The 24,027-nt window shown below is 32.7% G+C and overlaps 3 protein-coding genes across 5 annotated transcripts; 2 read left to right on the top strand and 1 right to left on the bottom strand.

Annotated features, from left to right (window-relative positions):
* Window positions 1–890: 890 nt before the first annotated feature.
* LOC114190008 (probable mitochondrial import inner membrane translocase subunit TIM21) lies at window positions 891–3,962 on the bottom strand. Its single transcript, XM_028078745.1, has 6 exons — window positions 3,637–3,962; window positions 3,391–3,572; window positions 3,228–3,276; window positions 2,853–2,972; window positions 2,022–2,210; window positions 891–1,365 (listed from the first exon to the last, which is right to left on the bottom strand). Exons 1-5 carry the CDS (start codon window positions 3,802–3,804, stop codon window positions 2,037–2,039), a joined length of 693 nt encoding a protein of 230 aa, XP_027934546.1. The 5' UTR covers window positions 3,805–3,962; the 3' UTR covers window positions 891–1,365; window positions 2,022–2,036.
* A 7,074-nt stretch (window positions 3,963–11,036) lies between these two features.
* Window positions 11,037–15,422, top strand: LOC114192411. 2 transcript variants are annotated; one of them, XM_028082123.1, is made up of 7 exons: window positions 11,037–11,304; window positions 11,574–11,713; window positions 13,494–13,711; window positions 13,795–14,023; window positions 14,137–14,222; window positions 14,523–14,608; window positions 14,930–15,422. In XM_028082123.1, exons 2-7 carry the CDS (start codon window positions 11,612–11,614, stop codon window positions 15,208–15,210), a joined length of 1,002 nt encoding a protein of 333 aa, XP_027937924.1. In that variant the 5' UTR covers window positions 11,037–11,304; window positions 11,574–11,611; the 3' UTR covers window positions 15,211–15,422. The 2 variants fall into 2 exon arrangements, with proteins under 2 accessions (XP_027937924.1, XP_027937923.1); XM_028082122.1 differs by lacking the exon at window positions 11,037–11,304 and adding an exon at window positions 11,328–11,403.
* A 445-nt stretch (window positions 15,423–15,867) lies between these two features.
* LOC114190757 (testis-expressed protein 2-like) lies at window positions 15,868–23,928 on the top strand. Of its 2 annotated transcripts, none has more exons than XM_028079763.1 (7): window positions 15,868–16,177; window positions 16,674–16,891; window positions 17,379–17,988; window positions 18,842–19,193; window positions 19,733–19,827; window positions 21,992–22,186; window positions 22,903–23,928. In XM_028079763.1, exons 1-7 carry the CDS (start codon window positions 15,974–15,976, stop codon window positions 23,575–23,577), a joined length of 2,349 nt encoding a protein of 782 aa, XP_027935564.1. In that variant the 5' UTR covers window positions 15,868–15,973; the 3' UTR covers window positions 23,578–23,928. The 2 variants fall into 2 exon arrangements, with proteins under 2 accessions (XP_027935564.1, XP_027935563.1); XM_028079762.1 differs by having other exon boundaries at window positions 15,869–16,177; window positions 18,842–19,208.
* Window positions 23,929–24,027: the final 99 nt, after the last annotated feature.

Here is a 24,027-nt window from a genome sequence, read left to right as displayed (position 1 = left end):
ATGAGGAGCTACTATGTTGACATGTGAAATTAGTCTATTATCTTGGTTTCGAGAAAAAAAAAACTGAGACATAAATAAATAAATTGAATGTTTAATTATGTAATATAATAAAAAAGATGAGAAAATATAAAGAAATAATATTTATAAAATATATCATTTGATTGATTTGTAAAAAATAAAATAAAAATAAACAAAAAATAGCTAAAAAACATTATTGCACCAAATTCTACTCTTTAAAAAATCATTTTCTTTATAAACAAACGATATTCACTACTTCCCTCCCTCACTTTCCTCTCCATCAAAAGAGAGAAGCAAAACTTTTCAAAAAAGTAATTATCATTATTACCCATTCAACTCTGCAATTTTGCTACATTGGTTTTCTCTCTCTCTCTCAATGCGCACAAAAATCCTTACTTTTCATTTTTATAATCTATAACGATAATAAATAGTTACTTATTAAAAAGATATTGAAAGATAGAGATGAAGACAGTTATTTTAAATAACTTATCCCTTTATTACTCCCTCTGTGTATATTACACTCAAACCTTTAACTTGCAAGGTTCAATGATTTATAAATCCCAGTTCATGTCTCTATGTATTATTACACTCGAACCTTTTACTAGCAAAGGTTCAATGCTTTATAAATCAAAGTTCTTGTCTGTGTATATTACACTCAAACCTTTAACTTGTAAGGTTCTGAGTTATGATTTATAAATGACAGTTCATGTCTGTGTATAATAAATTTTACCCAATAATCTCCAAGATCGACAATGTCCACAAAACAAATATATTTTACAGCAAGTGAGAAATGCATGGGTAGCAGCTTTTAAATTTTCTGATTAGTTTATTAGCACATACTGATTCCTGTTAACGGGTCAAAGTAGTTGAAATCAGTCTAAACAACCTTGCTGTCTCCACGCTAACAATCAACAACAATCACATATGATCCATATCAATTTTCATTTTTGGCTACAATCCCCTTATATATTCGTCCTTAAAAATTTTGCATTCTACAACAAGCAACTCAATGTACTACACAGACCAACCCATGTGGGAATTGTCAGCAATAACAAAAAATTGGTGGATGGAATGCTCAATAGCGTCAAGGAGACAAAGTAATTGCTATGGTTATCGTTACTAAGATCCTTGCCCAAAACTTTTCCTCAAATCTGCAGGTTCTAAATGGAAAAACAAAAATAACGAACCTGAGACTTTGAGGTTCAGTTTCTCACATTATTTGACTTTCTTTAATCCTTTTTTTTTTCCTTCTTTCAACTTTCGTTCATGAAACATGGACTGGCTATGGTGGTCAATGCTGATAGCTGAAAAATGCTGCCTCCAGTAATGGACCAAATAGTAAACAACCTGCATTTAGTATTTTAGAATTCTTATGATTCTTTTAAGTTTTATTGAATGCATGGAAATATGAACTTCACACGAACTGAACTATAATACCAACAGATGAAAGGGTTGCTTTCACTTCTAGCATGCAGTCAGAAATTCAGATTTCTTATGATTCTTAAGTTTTCATTTGCATATATGAAAGTATGAATTGCATACTTAATGGATTATAATAACAACGGGTAACAGGAATTTTTCCTTCTGGTAATTTGGAGTATATATGCAGTCGGAACAAAGGAAAAAAGTATTGCACGGTGCATATAGCCTGATATTCACAAACAAGCCAATGTAATAAAGAGCTCAAGTGAGATAAGGAGGCATTATTGATAGAAAATGGCTGCATTCAAGGTAACATAGAAACAAAGACAAACACACGCACATATGGCATGTCTAACATCTGCAAACAGTTAATGGAATGTGCAGAACAGAAAACAACGATGATAATAACATTATGAAACCATGCCTCTCCATTTTCTTTATCTGGGAACTTCAGAAGTATAATGCACCGGGTTATCATGTATAATTTGAGTTGTGAAAAGTAGGATCTCAATATCAAACAGAAACACAAATAACAATCTAGTGACTACAGAGAATAATCCAAAAATGGTATAGAACAAAACCTTTTCTCAACTAGGCTACTTGGTTGCATTGTAAGATGGAATGTATGACTCCAGAATTAGTTGTGCTGTAGAAGGTGCTCTAATCTCAACAATCAAGTAAGTAAACTTCCATTCATTGTCAGCTGAACCTTTGAACATCTCACAGAATACTTTGCCATGTCCATGGGGGCCCCGGATATAAAAATTAACCTGTAAGCCAAATTAACATATTTGAGTGTGAATCAAATTTTCAAAATAAATGACACAGCTACTAAACAATAAGTAACTTCCACCATAGACAAAAATTTAAGAATTTGAAAGGGCAGAGGGATAGAACCTGATAAGGACAGAGAAGAAAATATATGAAGAAAAGAGATAGCAATTTCTATTAATATCAGTACAATTGTCTGGTACCAGAACCAAAAATGAATTACACTAATGCTCAGGGCAGGGTATTCGAGAAACCCAGACATCTCCCCCATTCCACGAGTTCCAGTCCAACTTCATAAGATACCTCTTCTCTCTCAACTCCTTCTCTTATTTATAGACAACAGGCCGTATTTTTCTAATTATCCCAGACCAGATAATTTACTAATATACCTAACAAAAAAATAGTCAACTAACCTATTGTAACCAATTATTAAGGGGGTTACCTGACACAGAGGAACAATACAGCAATATATCCAATGAATTCCTACTCAATACCTTACCTCTTTTCTCCTTTCTTCATTTTTGTTTCAACCTTTCTTTTAATCTTTTCTTTTACATCCCATGGGTGTATCAAAATAGTTCCCATAAAACGAAATGTAAATACATCAACAAATAAATTTGAGTAAATACTAATATGTTTACCTCTACATGTTCAACACCTTCTTCATCGGTCCATACCCTGTGAGGAATTCTTTGGCGAGCAGCTCGATTTCTACTCTCCTGACCATAACCAGTAATTGGAGATCCAATCCTCACGCGTACCTGGTAAAAAAACAAATCCAGAACAAGTGAACCTAAAAGCACAGTTACTATACATTACCCGTACCAACAGGTTTGGTTTGGCATGCACAAATTTTAATTACAATTCATTTTGCAGTAAATACAACATTGTTCAAATGCATGCCTAATTTTGGCCTGAAGCTTTCAAATACCCAAGTTCTCTACCTAGTGTAAATGCCTTATTTTATATTTTTTTTCATGTTTATAAAAGTGGGAATGTGAGAAAACTTGACAAACCTGACCGTCATCTTGAATTCTTTTGAGAGCCTTGCTATAGATCTTGTACCTGCAACCAGCTCCCAACAATTAAATAAACACATGCTTGAATATTACTTAAATTACACAATATGCAACATTGCAACATTTTCATTGAAGAAAAAACGAGGAAGAAGGTGATTACTCTTTAGGTTGAAAAATAAGCTCCTTGAAAACAGCATATCCGGCCGCAGCTGCGATTCCAAGCCCCGCGAGAATGACAACACTGTAGGACGCTCCCTCCACAAAGGTCACAGGCTTCTCCGGAATGTTATACGTAGGGGCACTAAAGGGATCCTCCTCAACACTGGCTATGTCCTTTTTGGCCTACAAATCAAATAGATCGAAATTAGGTTTGGAAGCAGTAAATGACGCATTCATGGACTCTGACCTTATTGCTAGATTCGCCGTGTTCGTTGGATTGGGATGTTTTGGAAGAAATGGACCTTGATCCTCTGATTGGGAAGGAGGGGGGAGGGACATTGGGGGAGCGGCGAGTGGCGAGAGAGCGCGTGCATGCCGAGAGTGCGCGATGGTGGGATAAGATTCTGCGGAACATGGCGGAGTGAGGGTGTCTTTTCGTCTTCCACGGCGTTGAAGGGCTTCGAAGAGTGCGGAACAGGGTTCTGAGTTGCAAGCAAACTTCGCTTCAAAACGGCGCCGCCTCCTCTGTTATCCTTTTCTTCTTCCTCGTACGCTTCTTTTAGTTTTTTACCACTATAGTTAAACAAAATTATGTTGGATAAGTTATAATAGTTGGTTAAATTGTAATTTACTCATTTTTAAAACGACTTTTGTTGTTGGAAATCTTTAATTAAGCTAAAAAGATGTTTTTTTTTTCAATTTTTCGGATTTATAGGTTAGAGTAACTATTTAACTCGGGTTTTTTAACCTCTAATATTCGATTTTGTTTGATTTTTTTAAAAACGTACACTTATATATTATATTCAATTTTACATATGTCAAGGCTAAACTTTTCATCATTATTTCCAATTTTGTTACGATTAAAGACAAAGTTTAATTTACTTATTTTATTCGATTTATTTTAGAACTGTCAAAACATATAATTCAGTCTGATCCGGCTCGACGCATCACAAGTTGATCACTAAGTGAACCAATTCAATTCAACTCACTTATTAGCAAGCCACAAAAAAAATCGAACCTGACTTGGTCCACCACGAATTGGTGGATTAAATGGGTTGGCTCACGAGTTCACTTAATTCAAAAAAATACAATTATTTTATTTTTTTTCAGTCAAAACTAAATTATAATTCTAATTAAAATCTAAATAAACTGTAATATAATTCATACAAACCAAAATCACAAAAATACAAATTATCTATGTGTTGGCTAAAAACACTTGTGTGACCCTTTATTTGCGGGTTGGTGAATCAACTCGGCTCACCACAGGTTCAACCCAGATGAGTCGGGTTCTAGGTGAGCTGGGTCAAAAATTAACCTGTATTAAAATTTGTAAAAAAATTTCAACCCAACCCGGCCCGAACCCGTGGTAGACCAGGTTGGCTCGCGGGTTTCAACCCATTTTGACAGTTGTAATTTATTTCATTATTAGTTTTATGGTGTATTTGGATAAAGTATTTTAATGAAACAATTCATTCTTTTGAAGAATTTAGATTTCTTTGTAATGAAATGTTTTTTTTTTTTTTATAGAGAAATTAGAAAGCATTTAAAATGTAAGCATTGTTTTTTTTAAGCATTTCAATTAGTTAAATTAGTAGAAATTCAAATACCCTCAAAATAGGTGGAATTTGAAATTCTTCTCACTCAACCTCACACTCTTGACTCAACCCCAAACGGACCCGACAAGCCCAACAACCATGATAGGTTAGGATGGTCATACGATTCAAAGGGATCGGGCTGGCCTGACGACAAAAACGGGTCGGGCAGGCCCGACTACCCAAACGAGCTTGACGACCTAGACGGAGCGAGCGAACCCGATGACCTAGACAGACCGGGGTGGCCCAACAAAAATACGGGTTGGGCGGGCTTGACGACCCAAACAGGTCGATCAAGTCGGACAACCCATACGGGCAGGGTGGGCCTGATGACCAAGATGTGTTAGGTTGGGCCGACGACCTAGACGGATCGAGCTGGCCTGACGACATAAATGGTTCAGGTAGGCCTAACGACCAAAACAAGCGGGGTGGGCTAAAAGACAAAGACATGTTGAATCAACCCACACGAGTTGGGCAGGCCGAACAACCAAGAGGTGTTGGACGGGCCTGACGACCCAAACGTGTCAGGCATGCCCAACGATAAGTACGAGCTCGACCTACCCAACAACCTATATGGACTCTATCAGCCCATTGAACTGACAAGCTTGACCGACTTGACGACCTAAACGGGCCTGACCCAGTCCAGCCTATATGGATCATTAGGCCGGGCCAGCCAACCCATTTGGGTTTCCCAGGCACCCCTCTTTCCCAACTTGTCTTAGTTTCCCAATCGACCCAACTCGTCTAGATTGTTGGGTCGGACTAACCTGATTGGGTTGTCGGGTCGGTCCTGCCCGACCCATCTGGGTCGTCGAGCCTGTTTCCAAATTTATCATAAACTCAAAACATAATTAAGCCTAAAATATATATTATTAAAATGAAATTTCATCTCACAAGAAATTTAATTATTTTATCCAAACAAGAGATTGAAATGTATGATATTTTAATTTCTTTATTCAAACAAGTTATTTAGAAAATGAATGTAATTTAATTGCAAACAATTCAAATACAACACATTTCAATTTCTCAATATTGTTGAAATGCTTTGTCCAAACATAAGGTTAAACATTTTTTCATGCATGAGATTTTTAAATTGGTTTGGATTTAAATTACTCATTTAAGTTATTATTTTCTTATTATGATAATGTACTCATGTTCACTTGTCTACTAATTATTTCTATTCTCGTTACCAAATTTAGCTTCTGTTCTTTTTCTTCGTCATTATGCACCATAATAAATTTTAATATTCTAAATTTATTATGTGAAATTAAATTGGTTAAACTGAACATTCATTATGTTGGTGTTGGCTGATCGGAGTGTTTGTACACACTTTGAAAGGTGTGATGTGCCTAGAGATAGTATTTGGTGGTTTTGAGAGTGTAGAGCATTTGGTGGCCGGATTAGGTTCCTGCATGGGATGGGTAGATTGCACTCGTAAACTTACCTTTTGTTGCAACATAAATCTGCTTTGCCATTTTTAGTTTAACTTTTGTGGTATGTTTGGATCAAGGAAAATAAATATTTAAGCATTTCAAATAGTGAGTGTCCATTGTGTTTGGTTTAGCAAATTTCAAATGATTTATAAGTAAGAATTTGCAAGTAATCCTTATCTAATTACCCTCATTGAAAAATGAAGAGAAATAAAAGAAAAGTCACATCACACAATTTAAATTACTTTTCTCAACCTAAGGTAATTATGTGTAAGGTAATTGATTTAAAACACTAATCTAAATTAACAGTACATAAAATATACACCACTTAAATGAAGTCAACAATACCATTTAAATAAAGTTTATCATTAAATTTTACGTAATACTGAAACTTGAATATTTTCATAATAGAATCGATCAATTTCATCTTTCTATCATTTAGAACCTTCTTCTTCCATGATATGATATGTAAAAAAATACATCTAATTTAATAAATAATTATTTTGAAAAAAACACTCAAAATTATATTCATAGCAAATAAATACTCGCAATAAAAAAAATTCAATAAAAATCAATTTCAAAAATTGACCTTTGCTTACCTTTGGTGAAGATAAAAATCAATACCATATAAAATTTTCTTTAGCAATAACAAAACTTGCAAAGTTAAGATATTAAATTTCATCCCAACTCATTAAAAATCTTTAATCGAAAATATTGATCTCCACATAATAGAGAACATATATAATGCACGTCATTTAAATCATAGAACTCTTCAAACTCATAAACTATTAACTTTTAAAATATAGTTAAATATAGTTCTTGAAGTTAATTTAATCTTTTCAGCACCCTCATCAGGTGCGTGTTGAAATTATGAGGGTGTAGAAAAGAATGACTTGCAAATGAGCACTGTTATTAGGCTGACTCATACTAAAAAAACTTATTTTCTCATATGAAATAAAGCAGGACTAAAATTGAGATAGATTCTTCCTGCATCCCCATATATTTCTTCCCATATCCCATATTTCTTTTTTAAAAATGACTTTTGAATTTCATAATCTGAAAGTAAAAAAAATGATTTATGAACTGTGCAATTGAAAAGTCAAATGACTTTTAGATACTGTAATTTTCAGAATGTGTAATGTAAAAATCAAATGATTTTTAAATCGTGTAATTTAGAAAACAATTTTCTTAAGAAAAAAAAAAACTTTTGAATAGGGGTGCAAGAAGAAAGACATGATGAGGCAAGAAGAAACTGTGTAAAATAGATTGCACCTCTAATTTTCATTTTACAAAATACAATGTGTGAATTTTCTATATTATTGTGTTTCATAACTCGTAATTTATTTTAAATTTTTGATTTTTTTATATTATCAAAATGAGATTATAATAATCTGAAATCCATATTTTGATATAAACCTGTTTATGGGAGAATAAATTCGTTCAACATTACAAAATTATTAATATTTCAAAATTTCTGTTTTTCCTATTCCAAATAGTCTTTGTAGGATGTACTTTTTATATTTTGAAATGATTATTTAAAATTGGATATATTATTTAATATTAAATTTTGGAGTGTTTATCCTGGAATATATATTTTCATTTGAAAACAGACATTTCAAACGTAGTTTTTATATCTAGAAATAATAATTCTAAAACTAAGAGCATGTCATTTTATATTATGAAATGGTCACTTTTACCAATATATTCAAATTCTTCTGATAATATATTTCGAAATTAACATTTGAAGAAAACATGGTAAAACGTTTTCATATTATCATATAATTTCTTCTTCAAAATTTGTAACTTCATCCCAATCACAAGAACCAAATCTAATGAAGCAAGTGAAGGAACGAGGTTCACTTTCACAATATATTCACCCATAAAAAAAAGTTTTATTTTATCACCAACAATTTAGCATACACATTTATTATTTTATCCTTCAATCTTTCTCTTTCTTTATAAATATAAAAAATAAATTCTTTTAATGACTAAATTACTCCTGAGTTGTCAAAAATATATTTAAGAAAAAATAAAATCGAGGAGTAATTGATTGATTGATTAAAAAAATTATAATATAATATTTCAATAAGAAAAATAGTTATAGAATATATATGTTAATAATGAACATGGTGCCAAACTGTACCTTTTGAGAAACATAAAATATTTTAGACCAAGGACATTTATACAGTTGTAAGAGAGATCTTTTACCTCTGATAAATTCTATACTCACTTTATATTTATTATTTTACTTTTTTTATAAATATAAAAATTCACATTTTAATAGATTATCAGATATGAGATATCAAAATATTATTTGTTTTTGGTGATATGAAAAATGAAGGTCGAAAGAAGCACAATTTAACATAAAAAACAGCATCATGTATATTGTTTAAAGAATAAAAAATAAAGTAAGACGGATATAAAGTGTAAACAACAATATGAATGCATTTGAAATTGTTATGCATTTTTCTTCGATAAAACATATATTTCTCGGATGGCACTATATTTTACAATTATTTTAGCGTGAAATTTTTTATAATTGTTTATACAGTAACGGGTTGTAATTGAGAGAGGGCAAAAGGAAAATGAAGAGGAAGATTTGAAAGGAGATGTTAGGGTATGCAATGAAAAGAAAAAGAGATTTTTTTTTTTGAATTTATGAAAAATAATAAAAGATGGTTTGTAAAGAATGTAGAGAGGGTTTGCGATAAGATGTGGAGGGAATCCTTGGGATTCATTAAAAAATCCTCTAATACTTAAAAAATCTTCACTATTGGTATAAATTCCTGGAGGTTTTATAACCTCTCTTAATAAACTCTAGTTAAAATTAAATTATCTGAATCTATTTTTTTACTTAAAAAATTATGTACAAAATACATAAAAAATAATTACCATAAAATTATAAAAAATGTTTATATTTAATTCTATAATTATCTATATCTATACTAAAAGAATGCACTTTTTGGTGTATATATTTTTTTTCCTATTTTATCATTAATAATATAATTCTTAAGTTTGTTAAGGATAATTATACAAAATTGTCACCGGTTTCAATTTAACACTTTTTTAAAAATTATAATCCATTTTTTTCTTCATCTTATTGCTTGTTTTTCATCTTTACATGCAAGTATTTTTTACTATTGTCATTGTATTTGTTCATTTTTAAGTTATTGTTCATGCTTTTTTTCATTCTTTATTATGGTTCACTTAAAGTCGGAAACATGAGAAGAATATTCATATATGAAGAGGGAAAAAAACCAATCCTGAAATTTAAAATGAAATTTCAGTATAAGTTAGGAAGAATTTAAAACCATACACCTTTAGATTGAATAGCACTGAAATACATGTCAAATAATGTCCAAATACGTAGATTTGCAAACACAAGAACATGAATGACAGATTAAAAGTTCATTGTGAAGAAACAATTGTAAGATCCTGAGTCAGAAGACTGAAGACAGTTAAAAAAAACATAAAATAGAGTAAACAAGTATAATTTACTGTATTTTCAAATTTAGATTAAAATTTTGTACTTCCAAATTTGGATTAAACTTTTACTACATTTTATTTTATTTGATATTACTTTTGTAACTCACATATTTTCAACTTTATAATTTAATTACTTTTATTAATTTAAAACTTTTAACCTAGCTTATTTATTTCATGTGTTCATAATTTTGTAACTCTAAAACTTTGTATTTTCTTTTAATAATTTCATTAATTACTTATTATTTAAATATTTTTAACATCTCATTTTATCTTTTATAAATCACATTATTTGAAAAATTATAATCAAAGAATATTTAAAAATGCATTCGTAGTAATAATAATAAGAATAATAATTTTATTAATTTTTATTATCATAAAAAAAACACGCGGTGCATGTCGTTTCACTAGCATATATTAATTACTTAATTAATACATTAAATCAATATTACTTTTTGGAATTATGTTGGTATACATGTTTCTTTTTACAATTTTATCTTTATTGTAATAATTATTTTTGTTTTTTCTATAATAACTGTTGTTATGTCGTTTCTGCATTTAGACCATTACTTGTTAAGCGAAACATATTTTAATATTTGACATTAATACAAATTTGTAACTACATAATCTTTTTATTTAAAATTATCTTCATTATCTTTCCACTCGAAACATCATAAAATTGAATGATTCATAAGTGATTGTAGCACTCTCACAATATCAAATCTTTAAACAAACACACCTAAGTTTTTCAAAAACAATTCTCACAAAAAAATTACTTAATTTTTAAAGTTTCTTTAAAAATATATTATTTTAGTGTAATAAAAACAGGGGCATTCAGAAGTGAATGGACTAAAATAAGAAGTTTGTGGAGGAGAAACGATGAAAAACGAGGTAATTGATTTTATATATTTTAATAGAAGAAAAAGAAAATAATTTGTGGAACTTTTTCTTACTTTTTTCTTTTACGTTTTATCATTTCAATTAAATTAAAAAATTAAACATGTTTTTTCACTCTATAAACAACTACTAAACATTTATTTATTTTCTTACCAATTTTATTCTCTCAATTTATATATTATTTATTTTGGTTCCATCTGTTTATTAGGGACACTGACGCAGAAAAAACAAACGACCCATGAGGTTCATAAGCAGGAACAGTGAATACTGACACTGTTCTTCGTCACACGCGGCGAACCGAAATCACACAATCTCGCCAGAAACTACTTCGTTTTTCTTTCAATAATAATTTATCTTTTAAGGTTGGAGAAACTCAGAGCCTGTTTTCTTTCTCTCTCTGTAATCCCCAATCTGGTTCTTTTGCGTCGGGAATAAGAAAAATAAGAACCATTGTAAAGAACATCAAGATGAGAGACCAGACACTGAGTTACGATTCCCACTGTAACTAATTGGGTGAGTTTGTCTCTTTACCCCTCTTTTCTTCTTTCTTTTTCTTTCTTGCATTTATTGACGTCAATGCCATCTCTCACATTCTAATGCACTCACTCGAAGGTGAGAGAATTTATGAGCTTTCTTTTTTGTTTTCATTCATAATTTTTACGCCACTCACTCTTCTCAGCCTTTTTGAGAAACAAATTCCCAGATGGAAAATTCATCCTTTTAGAATTCAACTCATATTTCTTCTGTATTTACTCATCTGTTTCTGCTGTTCGATCACCAAGGGTTTCTGGGGATTTCTTGTCATTTTCTCGGGAAAAGTATGTCCTCCGCATCTTCTTTGGCTTTTCCCGGAAAAGCTCTCACCAATCTTGAACGCTTTCTGATATGCGTCACTCCAGATGTTCCTTCACTCTCTCTTCAGGTATTTCTTTAATTTTTTTTTATTTAATCCAATTTTTTAATTTAATATCGTTTATCTCTCTATTCTCTTGTGTCTTCGATTCGGGACCTAAAATCCAGATTCTGTTTTCTTTCTCCGTCGGATCGATGATTGAAGTGGATAATGATATAATTATTATTTTCTTATGTTTCTGCGGTTTCTTTGAATTATGCGTGTTATGAGAAATTATGAGAAATCATAACGACTATAAATTTCAGTTTGAGATACCAAAAATAATAAATGGATTGTTTTTTATGTTTTAAATGAATTATTAAAGAATTAGTTATTCACATAGCATGATACCAAAGAGTTGATTTTATTTCTCTATCAGTCAAAAGTCAAAATTTGATCTCAAGAACAAATGACCATGATGAAGTGTGGGTCAAACCACTAGAATTTTACGAATCCCTCGATGCCCTTGCTTTGATATACACATGTTTTTATGCCCATACATTAATTTTATAGTATCTTTTATCCAATGTTTTTTCTGATTTTCTGAGAAAACTACGATGTTTTGTAACAACTAAAGCATCTAAAACATTAGTGAACTGAATTGTTATCTAGTTAGGACGAAATGAATCGTTGCAATTGCAAACTGAGGCTAATTTGTTTTAGAAGTTGCATGCTACGAGATTCTCTCTGCACATGTGTTCTGAACAGTACTATGATGTGGCTAGAGATGGTATAGTACTCTGCACAGTGTACGACTAACCTTTTTATTTCATATTATTTAAGTCTCAATTTCAGATACTATTTTCATCCTTATCTCATAATTTTACCTTGGCTGCATGTTTTTACCTTGGATTAATTGTTATCAAATTTTGATGATAGAAAAATTTAACATTAAAAGATTAAATACAGTAAAAGACTTGACTTTCTTTTAAGAAAGTTTTAATTATTTATTTTTACATTTATATATTATGTATTAAAAGTAGAAAATCATAACTATATTAATTAGATAAGGATAATTTTGACTGCCAAAAGAAGTTAAGGATGATTTTATTACTGATACAAAAATCAAAAGAGGATGATTCTCACTCCATTTCACTTTAGGAAGAATATTTTTGTACACGTTTCTCCTCCTCTCGTGAAATCATTATCGAATGTTACTTCAAGTGGGTCAGCTGGTCCTACAATCATAATAAAGGGTATGCCAGCTTAAATTATTAGGTAGTTATAAATGATATTTAAAATATTTTGTATAAGATTTTTAAGAGATAAAAAATGATATCTTTATAAACTCTAATTAACTTATATGCGAATTAAAAATATAAATTATATACTTTATACGAGAATTTTTATAGATTAGTTTGTATGGAAAATAATTTTAATTTTTTTTCTTCTTGAAAGTGCGTATATAATAGCTCCTTCTAACAAACTCTTAAAAACTATTTTCATTACAAGCTTCTAAAGATGAAATCTTAAATGGTAACAACATATTTAAGACCCAATGATAAATTTTACTCAGAAGTTGTTCTATAATATATATTCTTTTTAACTTGTTGAAAGAACAATTGTTTTTAAGATAAAAAACGATTTTTTATTTTTTATAACTCACGGTCAACAAAAGAGTTTTATTAGGCCTGAATCTTAGATTTATGATCCATGCATAATTTTCCAACCCAAGCCACCCCTCCCCTATGTCGGGGTTTGCACCTGCAATGTACCAAGAAAACAATTCAAGTTCATTGCAGTAAAACATAGAAAAAGCAGTTTTTTTTCTTCTTAATTTTTATTGCATTTATTGTGTATTATTTTTCAGGGCTGTTGTAGTGATCCAAATGGCCAATGTGTACCTCCTGGAAAAGACACAGTTGAATACTTCAATCTGAAAGATCTTTGGGACTGCTACTATGACTGGAGTGCATATGGTGTTGGAACTCCTATGATGTTTGAAAATGGCGACACTATGCAATACCATGTTCCATATTTGTCTGCCATCCAAATCTACAGTAGCAAAGCAGTTGCAGCAGCTTCTAGGTATGCAGAAACAACACAGTTGTGCTTATGCACTGAATATTTCAAAAAAAATGGTGTGAGCCATCTTATTGTTGTATATATAGGCTTGGGAGAGAGGACAGTGAAGGAGCTGAATCTGATTCCTGGAGTGAGGACAGTGGAAGTGATAAGCTATCTAGAACACTGAGTAACAATTCTAGCAAAGCATGGGATGTTGCTTCTTTAGATTCAAACTCTGATCAAGTGGGTTCTTGGACAGCAAGGGATAATGAACTTTACTTACAGTACAATGAGACCTCTCCATATTGGCAGAGAGTTCCATTTTCTGAGAAGGTAGTCTCTCACTTCAAGTGGTATGGTATTCTTAAACTTCTTATCAACTACAAATGACATGTTTTTATGTTTTGTCTCACGTGCTGGATGTCTGTTGATGTTTCTTGTTTCAGATAGCTGAGTTAGCCAGAAGCCACCCAGCATTGATGACATTGAAGAGTGCAGATATTTCCCCAACCAGTTGGATGGCTGTTGCTTGGTGAGCAGACATAGTTGTTTTTGTTGTCCTGAAAATTTGTTGTTCTTGAAGATGAACTCTGCAACTTGGAAGTGAAGAAAGCTTTGAACTTTCATTTTGCTTTATTTGAATAATTTTCTTGAGATTTTGATTTCATTCAAACATAACTCATGGTTGATAAAAATCACTCTTTCTCTGAATTGTTGTGACGTGTCTAAAAAGTTCATAATCAATTTGTTTTTTCGACCTTTTTGTGAAGTTTATATTTACTCGTAGTTTCTATTTGATTCCATGATAGAAAATCTCACATTGTCTGAATAGGTACCCGCTTTATTCCGTACCATGTCAGAAAAGTAAAAAGGACCTGTCAAGCTTCCTCACTTTCCACACATTGTCGTCTTTCCAAGGTATCTTACGTAGTGAGTTGTCTTCCTTCAGTCAATGGATAAAGAAAATTAGAACATATATACTAGTTTGAAGCTCTTGCTGTTTCCTTTGGAGATTCTAGCATCTGTCACGTGTTCAGAGAACTGATTTTGCTTTAATTTCTGCACTTTTCTATTGTATTTCACAAAGAAAATTATGTATTCTTTGTGCTTTTGATCTGTGTAACATAGGCTTGACATTCTTCTGCATTTATTCATCTTCAATACATCCATTGCATTTACCATTTCGAAGAGGTGACCCTGATATCATTCCCACAACTACATTTTGATTTTGTTTTGCAGATTTAGCAAGAACATATGATGAAGTTGACACAGGGAGCAGTACATGTTTTTCAGGTGGGTGGCGAAGAATAATAAGAGAAAAATGCAAGAAACAAGAGGGTGGTTGTATATCTCTCTTTCCATTTGGACTAGCCACTTACAAAATGCAGAAAAATATTTGGTCAAGCACCTCTAATAAAGTGGTGTCCGATCTATATAATGCTGCAGACTCGCGGTTGAAGCTTCTCAACGCTGATCACCATGACTTCAACTTCTTCACATGCCAACCCACTTGTACCTAGTACATTGTTTGTTTCATGTGTGTTCAATGTAATCCAAACATCCTAACTCACTGCCCTTCACTTAGTATTAGTATGCTACTTTGACTTTGGCACATGTTAAGGAATTTTTGGTAACCAGAACATTGACAAAAATGTACATTTTTGTTTAGTAGGTCTTCTTGTGAAGTGATTTTTCTTCTTTATCCAAATTTTTTGGTTTGGTTACTTTCATATATATATGACTGTCAAATTTTAGGCAAACTAATTGTTATCTCTTTTCTAGTACAGTCTTTTCCATCTTTAAATACTTTGCAAGTTTTTCTGCTTCACTACAACGTTGGGGGATCAATTGCCGTGAAATCTGGAGACATGAGCTAAAATAATTGACATGAAATCAGCCTTTGGTAAAGTCGGGTTGAGTCATAGGACCACAAGAATAAATAAACTGTATCCATCAAGTCAAAGTATTACAAAAAAAAATGGACACATTTGTTTTTAGAGTAACCTAAATTAGATTTTCTGATTTTTTAATATAATAAATAATATGGAAATTTCACTATAAATCTAATCTAATATAAAATTCCTGATATTTCTTTACTTTTACGAGGAGCGTGTCTTCTTCTGGTAATCGATTTTTTTTTTTTAATTTTTGAAAAAGGTGAAGTAACTTAGATTTGAAAATAACTGGTGAAAAAAGGAACGTGCTTCTGTCACATCAACGCGCTTGCAAGAGACTCGACTACGTACAAGTTCCCATTTTCACTTTGCTCTTCGTTGGTCTGAAATGGCTACGGTTTTGGGTTTGGTTCTGGTGGGGTTTGGTCTCGGGGTGTTGGCCGTTGTTGCTGCGGAAGCTCTGGGGTTGTTATGGATCATGAAAAGGTTGCGGCAGAAGAGCAATAACGACGAAGCCTACTTCTCCTCCAAGACCCTAACTACTGCGCTGCTTGATCCCCAACAGTCTCTGGATTTTGCGTTTAGAAAGCAGGTTGGTGCTAATTGATTATCGCTTCGGGTTGAAAAGGCCCAAACTGAGTATAATGAGTGCGATCGTTCACTTGGGTTTTAATATTACCGTGAAATCCAGAATGGAATTGGTAATGCCTTTAAGGTTAGCTTATTTCACGGGGAGAGTGTCATGTTTACAGTGATCTATGATGAAAAAGCTTCAGTTATAATAGTAACACGGCTTAGTGAAATAATTAATTTTGGTGACTTTATGGTCTATTCACTGATTATTACGCAATTAGTTTTTGCAATCACTTAAAAAATGGTTGAAATATTTGGAAAAGGAAGTTTGCTACCAAGTGTGGGAAATTTCCAGGGTATTTGTATGGTTTTGTGTTATATTCTAATGTTCGGAGTTTCACATTTATGAGCTTTGGCTTGGACAACTATGTTTATATGTATGGATGAGGATTGGTTTCTGGGAAACTATGTATTTGTTTACGTCTGTTACTTTAAATTTTTAGTTTTTTTTTCAGGGTGTGGTTTGGGTTCTGGAATCTGGAAAAATTACAAAACAGTCCAGGGAGCAAAAAAGGAAAAATGATCTCTTGGAGGTTTCCCCTGTTAAGATGTATGGACAAATCAAGGGCCAATCGCTTATTCTTGGAGAACCTGATGGTTTGCACACAACGATTGAACTCAAGGGCTGTGCAGTACAAGCCGTGTCCGCATCAATACTTTCTTCAAGAAAATGGTAATGTGGTGTGGAGGGCTCTTCTATTGGGGTTATTATTTGGTATGCATTGACAGTGATCATTACCGTAGCCAGTGACCGGCTTTTGACTTTTAATGGTTGTGCATTATCAAGGGCGTTCCATGAGTTCCCAAAAAAATGGCGGGGAGCATCTTATTTTCATTATGCTCTGTGGCAAGTGCTACCGGCATCATACTTTTTCTAAGATGCTCTTTGTTGTTAGGTGAATTTAGTGTGTGTATCTTGTCCTTTAACCTTTTGCTTCCACTTCTTCTATTACCAACACTTTTTCACTTAGCTCCACATGTATGTATGAATGAGCCTTAATTGTACGAATGTGAAAATCATCGGTGTCAAAGTTTTCTAAACTTCACTCACTTCCTAGCTAGGAGCTAATGTAAAATTTCTTTCAATGTTGAACTATTATGCATATATTGAGGAAGCTAGATGTTTAAAGTTCTTATTTATTTGGTGATGAATCTTGCAGGGCAAAGAAGTTTCCTATCAAAGTGGAAAACAAAACCTCTGTCATATACAATGGAAACAAAACTATTTATATATATCTTGACACTTCATGGGAGAAAGAAGCATGGTGTAAGGCCCTCTATCTGGCTTCATGTGATAAAAAAGAAAAAATCAAATGGTTTACCCAGTTGGATGATGAGTTTCATAGTTATCTGACTTCCTTGAACTCTGTTTACCATTCTTTCATGAAACCATCGGTTGGATCAAGTGTTGAAGTGATAGAAAGGGCTGGTAAGCCTGATGGTTCTTCCTCAAAGGTTCGGCAATTTTGGAGAAAGGTTTCTAAAAGAACATCCCGAGTTGGTTTGGAAAATATATCAACTCGATCTTCACAATCAGTTAGTGAAGGGAAAAAGACCACCGAGAAGCTTCGGGCTTGCCAAGATGCAATTTTGGCTACTAGTTTGTTGAAGTCTGCTTCAACATCAAAGCTTCTAAACAATTCCATAGTAGACAATGAGAAGTTTGGCATTGATGAAGGAACATTATGTTGGAATTTGTTAATTTCTCGGCTCTTTTTCGATGCCAAAGGAAATGAGGAGTTGAAGAGATCCATACAAGCAAGGATTCAGGTTTAACCTTTTCCCATTTGACATTTTACATGTTTGAAGTTAGTTTGTTATGCGAAAGAAGTATAATTTGACTAGGTATCAAGTTCTAGCGACCTATCTATATTAATTTGAATTTCTTTAATTGATCATATTTTCTTATTTGTGTTGGAAACATGCTATTTTTATCTTGTATAATGAAATCCTTCCCATTACTTGTAGTTCATAAACCACAAGTTTACCTAAGTTAATGAATATATAAGATCCTGTACTTTCTAAGTCACAAGCATGACTCTGTGAAGCTTAAAAAAATTAATGAATATATAAGATCCTGTACTTTCTAAGTCACTTACACAGTAATTTTGACACTTTAATTGATATGGTTGATTTAATATCAGATTCTCAATCAGCATTAGTCATCACAAGTGGTAGCCACTTGTGTCTCTTTACCAAGTTGTTTAAGGTTCGAATCTTGATGATACCACTTTGGATAATGATTAAATCATGTTGAAAGAGAAATACCCACAGTATGTGTGCTCAAGGTCCTTTCCCTTATTTGTCATTCCTTTCAGTCATGAATAAACCGTACCAGTACCAAGGTTATAAAAAAAATATGAAACTATCAAGCAGTTCGAAAGGAAGCTATCCCATTATCAGAGTTGTTTTTCTTAACATAAGTAGTGATTAGTTGATTTCAACATTTTTTTTTTTTGAGGGGTGCTTATTTATGTAAACATGATTTACCCCTCTGCTCCATATTTATTCCTTTATAGTTGTTTTAGTATGAGGTAAATATTGATTACTTCTGTGTGTATACTGAGAACTCTGCCACAGAAAACTTCTGAGATAAACAAGTCTCTTTTTCTCATTTTTTCAGAAAACATTGTCCAATATGAGAACTCCTGGTTATATTGGTGAAGTCATCTGTACCAATATCAATACTGGGAATGTTCCACCTTGCATTGTAGGAATACGGGTTCTTCCTATGGAAATGAGTGAAGTATGGGCAGTAGAAGTTGACATTGAATATTCTGGAGGTGCACTATTAGAGATTGAAACAAGGCTTGAGCCTCGTGAACTAGAGCTCGATGCAGGAACAGAAGACTCAAATCCACAGTCAAACAATGCTGGAGCTGTCCCTTCAGATCTTATTGAAGATTTTGAATCTTTAGAAGAACAATTGAATATTGCAGAAAGAACGAATGATTTACAAGAGCACAAAGAAGAAGGTGATTGGAACTCTGGTCAGTACACGAGTCTTCTAAAGTCCAATTATATTTGAACTTTGTCTTTGTCTTTGGAGTCATATCAAACGTAATAATTTATCCTCATTTTCTTATTTCCTGAAATCTATCTTGAACTTAATTGGTTGCCTCAGAGGATGTCCAATGCCACTAAGGGTCAAGTTTATTAGCACATCCATGATTTACTCATTTGCTGTAATTTTCACAGATTATAAACTAAGTACACTTTATTGAGATTATGGCCTGGGGTTTCCAAATCTTATGCCGCACCACCTGGGGTGCTTTTGATGAGTTTAAATATTTTCAAATTTAAATAATGCAGAGAAGTTGTATGCTTTTCGTAAGGACTCCCCCCTCCCTTTACGTATGGATCTACCTTTCGTTTTATCCACTTTTTCTTGTCTTCTTGATGATAAATTGTAAACTTCCAAAATGAATAGGAGAGAATATTGCCATCTCTATGTAGTGTTAGATAAAGTATTTAGATTGATATTGTGATGTGTATCTTGTTTTTATCTAAGCAGATGTTTCCAAGACCTTTAAGAGCAGTGTGCCTTTGTTAAATCATGGATCAAGATGGAAATCTATATTAAATTCCGTTGCCAAACAGGTTTCACAGGTATCCTCTGTTTATTATTCCTTCCTCTATTCCATCAATTGCTTCTTGCACTGTTCATTTTCAGTCTATATCTTCATTATTGAAATTTTATTATTTTGATAATGTTGTGTGGATGCATAAAATTGCATTCCTCTTTCCCGTCTCCTCGGTTAAGTAGTATGAATGGCTTGTTGTTGAAGAACCACGTTAAGCCTGACCTTAGTTGCAACTTCAATTGTTGTCACCTAGTCCTATATCGAATAGAGGCATGCCCTAAATAATGCATATAAAGCTGACAGTTTTCACTTTACAAGCTAATAATTTGACTTATACACATCATCTAATAAGATTAAACCAAGTTACATTTCTTGCTATCATATATTTTGGTGAGCAATCTTCTAGTGTGGTTCTAATTTGTTTGAAGACCATAGCCTCCTTTAGATTTTTTTTTCCACAAACGTATAATCCTGGGAAAAATCAACCTGAAGGGTTAATAACATTTCTATAATTGTTTAATTGTACTTTTTATCATTCAACTATTGTTATTTTTCGAGTTTTGCCATCCAAGTTGTTTTTGTGCAATTTACCATCAACTTTTCAGTTTTTTCAACTTCTATATATTTTCGATCTTGTTGGTAACAAGTTGACATTGTTTTGTGAGTATTGATGATAAAATGACGTTGATTTAGGGACACATCAATATATTGTTATATATTTAATAGATTGGTAAAATGCACGGAAATTGAAAACATAATGGTAAAATGTGTTTGGAAAAACTTAGGTGATAAAATGTGCAATTAAACTTCTATAATGAAGTAAGAATGTGATAATAGTTGTTCTTTCATGTTCTTGAATTTCAAAGGCTTTGTTACAACTGAAACCACTGTACCTTTCCACTAAGGGCCTGTTTACGTTTCTTTTCATTTCATTTTGCACTTTTTAAATATAAAATTGACAGTTCGTTTTCAAACAGTTCCGATTTCTTAAGATTTGTACAAGAAATAGAGAAAACTAAAAATAGTAGTTTTCAGTATTTCCTTTACAAATACGTGTGAATAAAATCCAAAACAAGGTGATGCTTTTGTAATTAAGAAGAACTAGGAATGAAAACAAAAGTAGACCCTCCAGGGGCGTTTGGTGTTTGAAAACGTTTTCCATTTTCATTTTCAATTTGCTAAGATCTTGCAAATTTGTCTAGTGTTACTTCTTGTTTTTATTTTCAATATCGTGTGGCTTACGAAAAATTGTGGTTGTTCATCCACCACTACTCCCTCACGCTCACCTTTACATCTAGCACCACCCCTTGAAATTTGCTAGCCTCTGAATAGAAGTTTATGGCCACTTTGACGGCGCCAATTTCATCAGATGTCATCGCTAACAGCTCCAAAGTCATCAAACGAAAACCACTATCTAGCTGATTTGGAGGGAGTGATGATTTGGTGGGTGTCTGGTAGCAGTGATGAAGGGTTCTACTGTTTTTTTTTTTTTTGTTATGAAAACAGACAAGGAAAAGAAAAAGTCAAAACAGCTTAATTTTTTGTTCAAACTTTGGTCTTTTCAAAAATTATTTTCTATGAAAAGGTTTTAAATCAAATATATTTTTGGGTTCACATTTTGTTCTCTTTAAAAATGAAATAAAAAAGGCTCAAAGTAAACACCCTCTTAAGTTTTCTTTCATATTTCAAAAACAACGCAACCCACAAGGCATTCGTATGATTCAGGGGACAAATTGGCACTAGATACCAAGAGCTAACAGCAAACACTAATCTTATGCAAAAAGGAAACTTGGTTGAGTTTGCTTTTAACGAGTTTTGTTTGATTTGTCTCTTTCAATTTCTTGTGGATTAATGTAATTGACATGCATTGATCAATGTTCTTAACTCTTATTCTGAATGTTGTCTTTTTTTTCAGTTTTTCTGTTTGCATGAGTAGTGTTTGAACTCTTTGGATTTTTGATAATTTGCTAAGCCACTGGAAAAGTCCAGGATTTTCGTACTGTTTGCATGTGTAGTTTTTAAACTAATGTTGTCTTTGATGAGTATTTTCGTATTCACACAGCCAGATTCAAATATCGATAATGCGTATTTGTTTCCTATTTCCACTTTCTACGTAGTCAACTAGTCACCAGTTCATAAACAAAAAAGTTGTCTTGTTCTCAAAGTAACTGATTATTTCTTGTCAAAAGGTTCCTCTCTCCTTGGAAATAAGAGTGACTTCCCTTAGAGGGACATTGCGCTTGCATATAAAGCCTCCTCCCTCTGATCAATTGTGGTATGGTTTCACATCAATGCCAGACATTGATTTCAACATGGAGTCATCTGTTGGAGATCGTAAGATAACAAGTGCGCACATTGCTTTATTCCTGGTCAACAGGCTAAAGGTAGGACTTACTCCCTTTCTATTATGATTTATAAATTTTGTAAAGAAGTATTCTCCCCCTGCCATTTTTATTGATGTTTTCAAATTTGATATATTTTATTCATTTGCATGTGAATTTTTTTAACTATTTAGGAATACTTTATCATCAATATCATTAGCTATATATGCAAAGATCGCTAAATTCTCTTTTCTTTCCATCTGTCAATATATAACTGCTTTCCTTCTAACGTTTTCCCATCATAAAGGGTTTCCCTTTATACAACTGAACTAATTCTCAATTTATCAAATGATAACAAAACAAAACTAGTGCCCACTTTTTACTCTCTACCACCCAACTATTGTTTTTCTAAAGATACGTGGTTTCTTTTTTTTTTTTTTTTGGAGTTTGGTTTAGAGGTGTGCGGAGTGTTTTTCCTCTGTTATATCCTTTCTTCTCTCATAATATTGACAGAACTATTGACATCCTTATCATGGGCACACTTGTAACTGACTGAGAAATGTGTCTAACTTCATAACTCTTTAGAAAGTGTAACAGCAGCACAATGTCTTTAAACTTTTATCTCTATAGAAAAGATAAGAGCAGCTTTAGAAATGTGTCTCACTTCATAACTCTTTAGAAAGTATAACAGTAGCACAATGTGTTCAAACTTTTATCTCTCTAGAAAAAAGATAAGAGCAGCTTTTGCTTGCAAGCTGAATTTAGTTTTGCTCCTGCAGACAGGAATTCGGGAAACTTTGGTGCTCCCAAACTGTGAAAGTGTATGCATCCCATGGATGCTAGCAGAAAAGGATGATTGGGTTCCTCGAACTGTTGCTCCATTCATATGGGTTAACCAAGAATTTAGAAATGAGACTTCCACTTCAACTTATACCAATAATCAACCTTCCGGTGGAGTGAAAGCTAGTGGTGCTAGCACCTCAAGTAATGATTCAGAACACAAACAACATAATTCAACTAGTGCTGAATCTAGTGAAGAAGCAAACAGGAAATCATCAGATTCTCTAGCACTCCCATTAGATTCCTCTGATTCAGTAACATCAGAAAGCAACAGGAGTTTGGAAGGGCCGGATGCACCATCGTTAGAGGATGACAAACCTCAAAAGACTACAGATTTGAAAGAATTTAAGACATCATCGTTACAAAATGACAAACCACTTGAGACTAATGAACAGAATATGGAGAATAATTCTGAGTTTCTGTCAGAACATAAAAGTGCGGTGATGGAGAGACGAAATCATTCTATTGAGAGGGAAGATGGACTGCCAAAAAAAATGGGGAGAAGGGAAAGGATGCTTGATTTGGGAAAGAAGATGAGTGAGAAATTGGAAGAGAAAAGGCGTCACATTGAGGAAAAGAGCAGACATATTGTTGACAAGATGCGAGGACCATAAGAGTAAGAAATATTATGATCTGTTGTTTATGATCTGTTCATATGAAACACAAGTGTTATCCGTATGGCTGTTGAGTGTGGAGTATCGGATATTGTTTGATTCAATGAGTTTGAGTTTTATATTTGAAGGTGCTCATACCATGAAAATTGAAATGGAATTAGGTACATACAACATATTATCCCAGTGAAGTAAAAAATTGTTGATTCTTGTAATTGTAATTTTGTCATAGCTACATAGCACATTGGAAGATTAATCCAATGTTTTATAGATTCATGCTCACCCCTATATGTGAGAGGAAGATCTTATGAGTTTGTATATTACTCCCCTAATATTACCATTGTCATTGGTCAACTGCCTCCAACTTGAATTAGGAAAATATTAAATAAGTATATATAACCCATATAAATGAGAAAAAAAATGAAAAGAAAAGAGAAAAAATTATAAATGTAA

The sequence above is a fragment of the Vigna unguiculata genome, chromosome 7 (genome assembly GCF_004118075.2).
Source record: "Vigna unguiculata cultivar IT97K-499-35 chromosome 7, ASM411807v1, whole genome shotgun sequence".
Classification (NCBI taxonomy): domain Eukaryota; kingdom Viridiplantae; phylum Streptophyta; class Magnoliopsida; order Fabales; family Fabaceae; genus Vigna; species Vigna unguiculata.
Note: the sequence above shows the minus strand (reverse complement) of the source record. Positions and strands in the feature narration are given on the sequence as shown.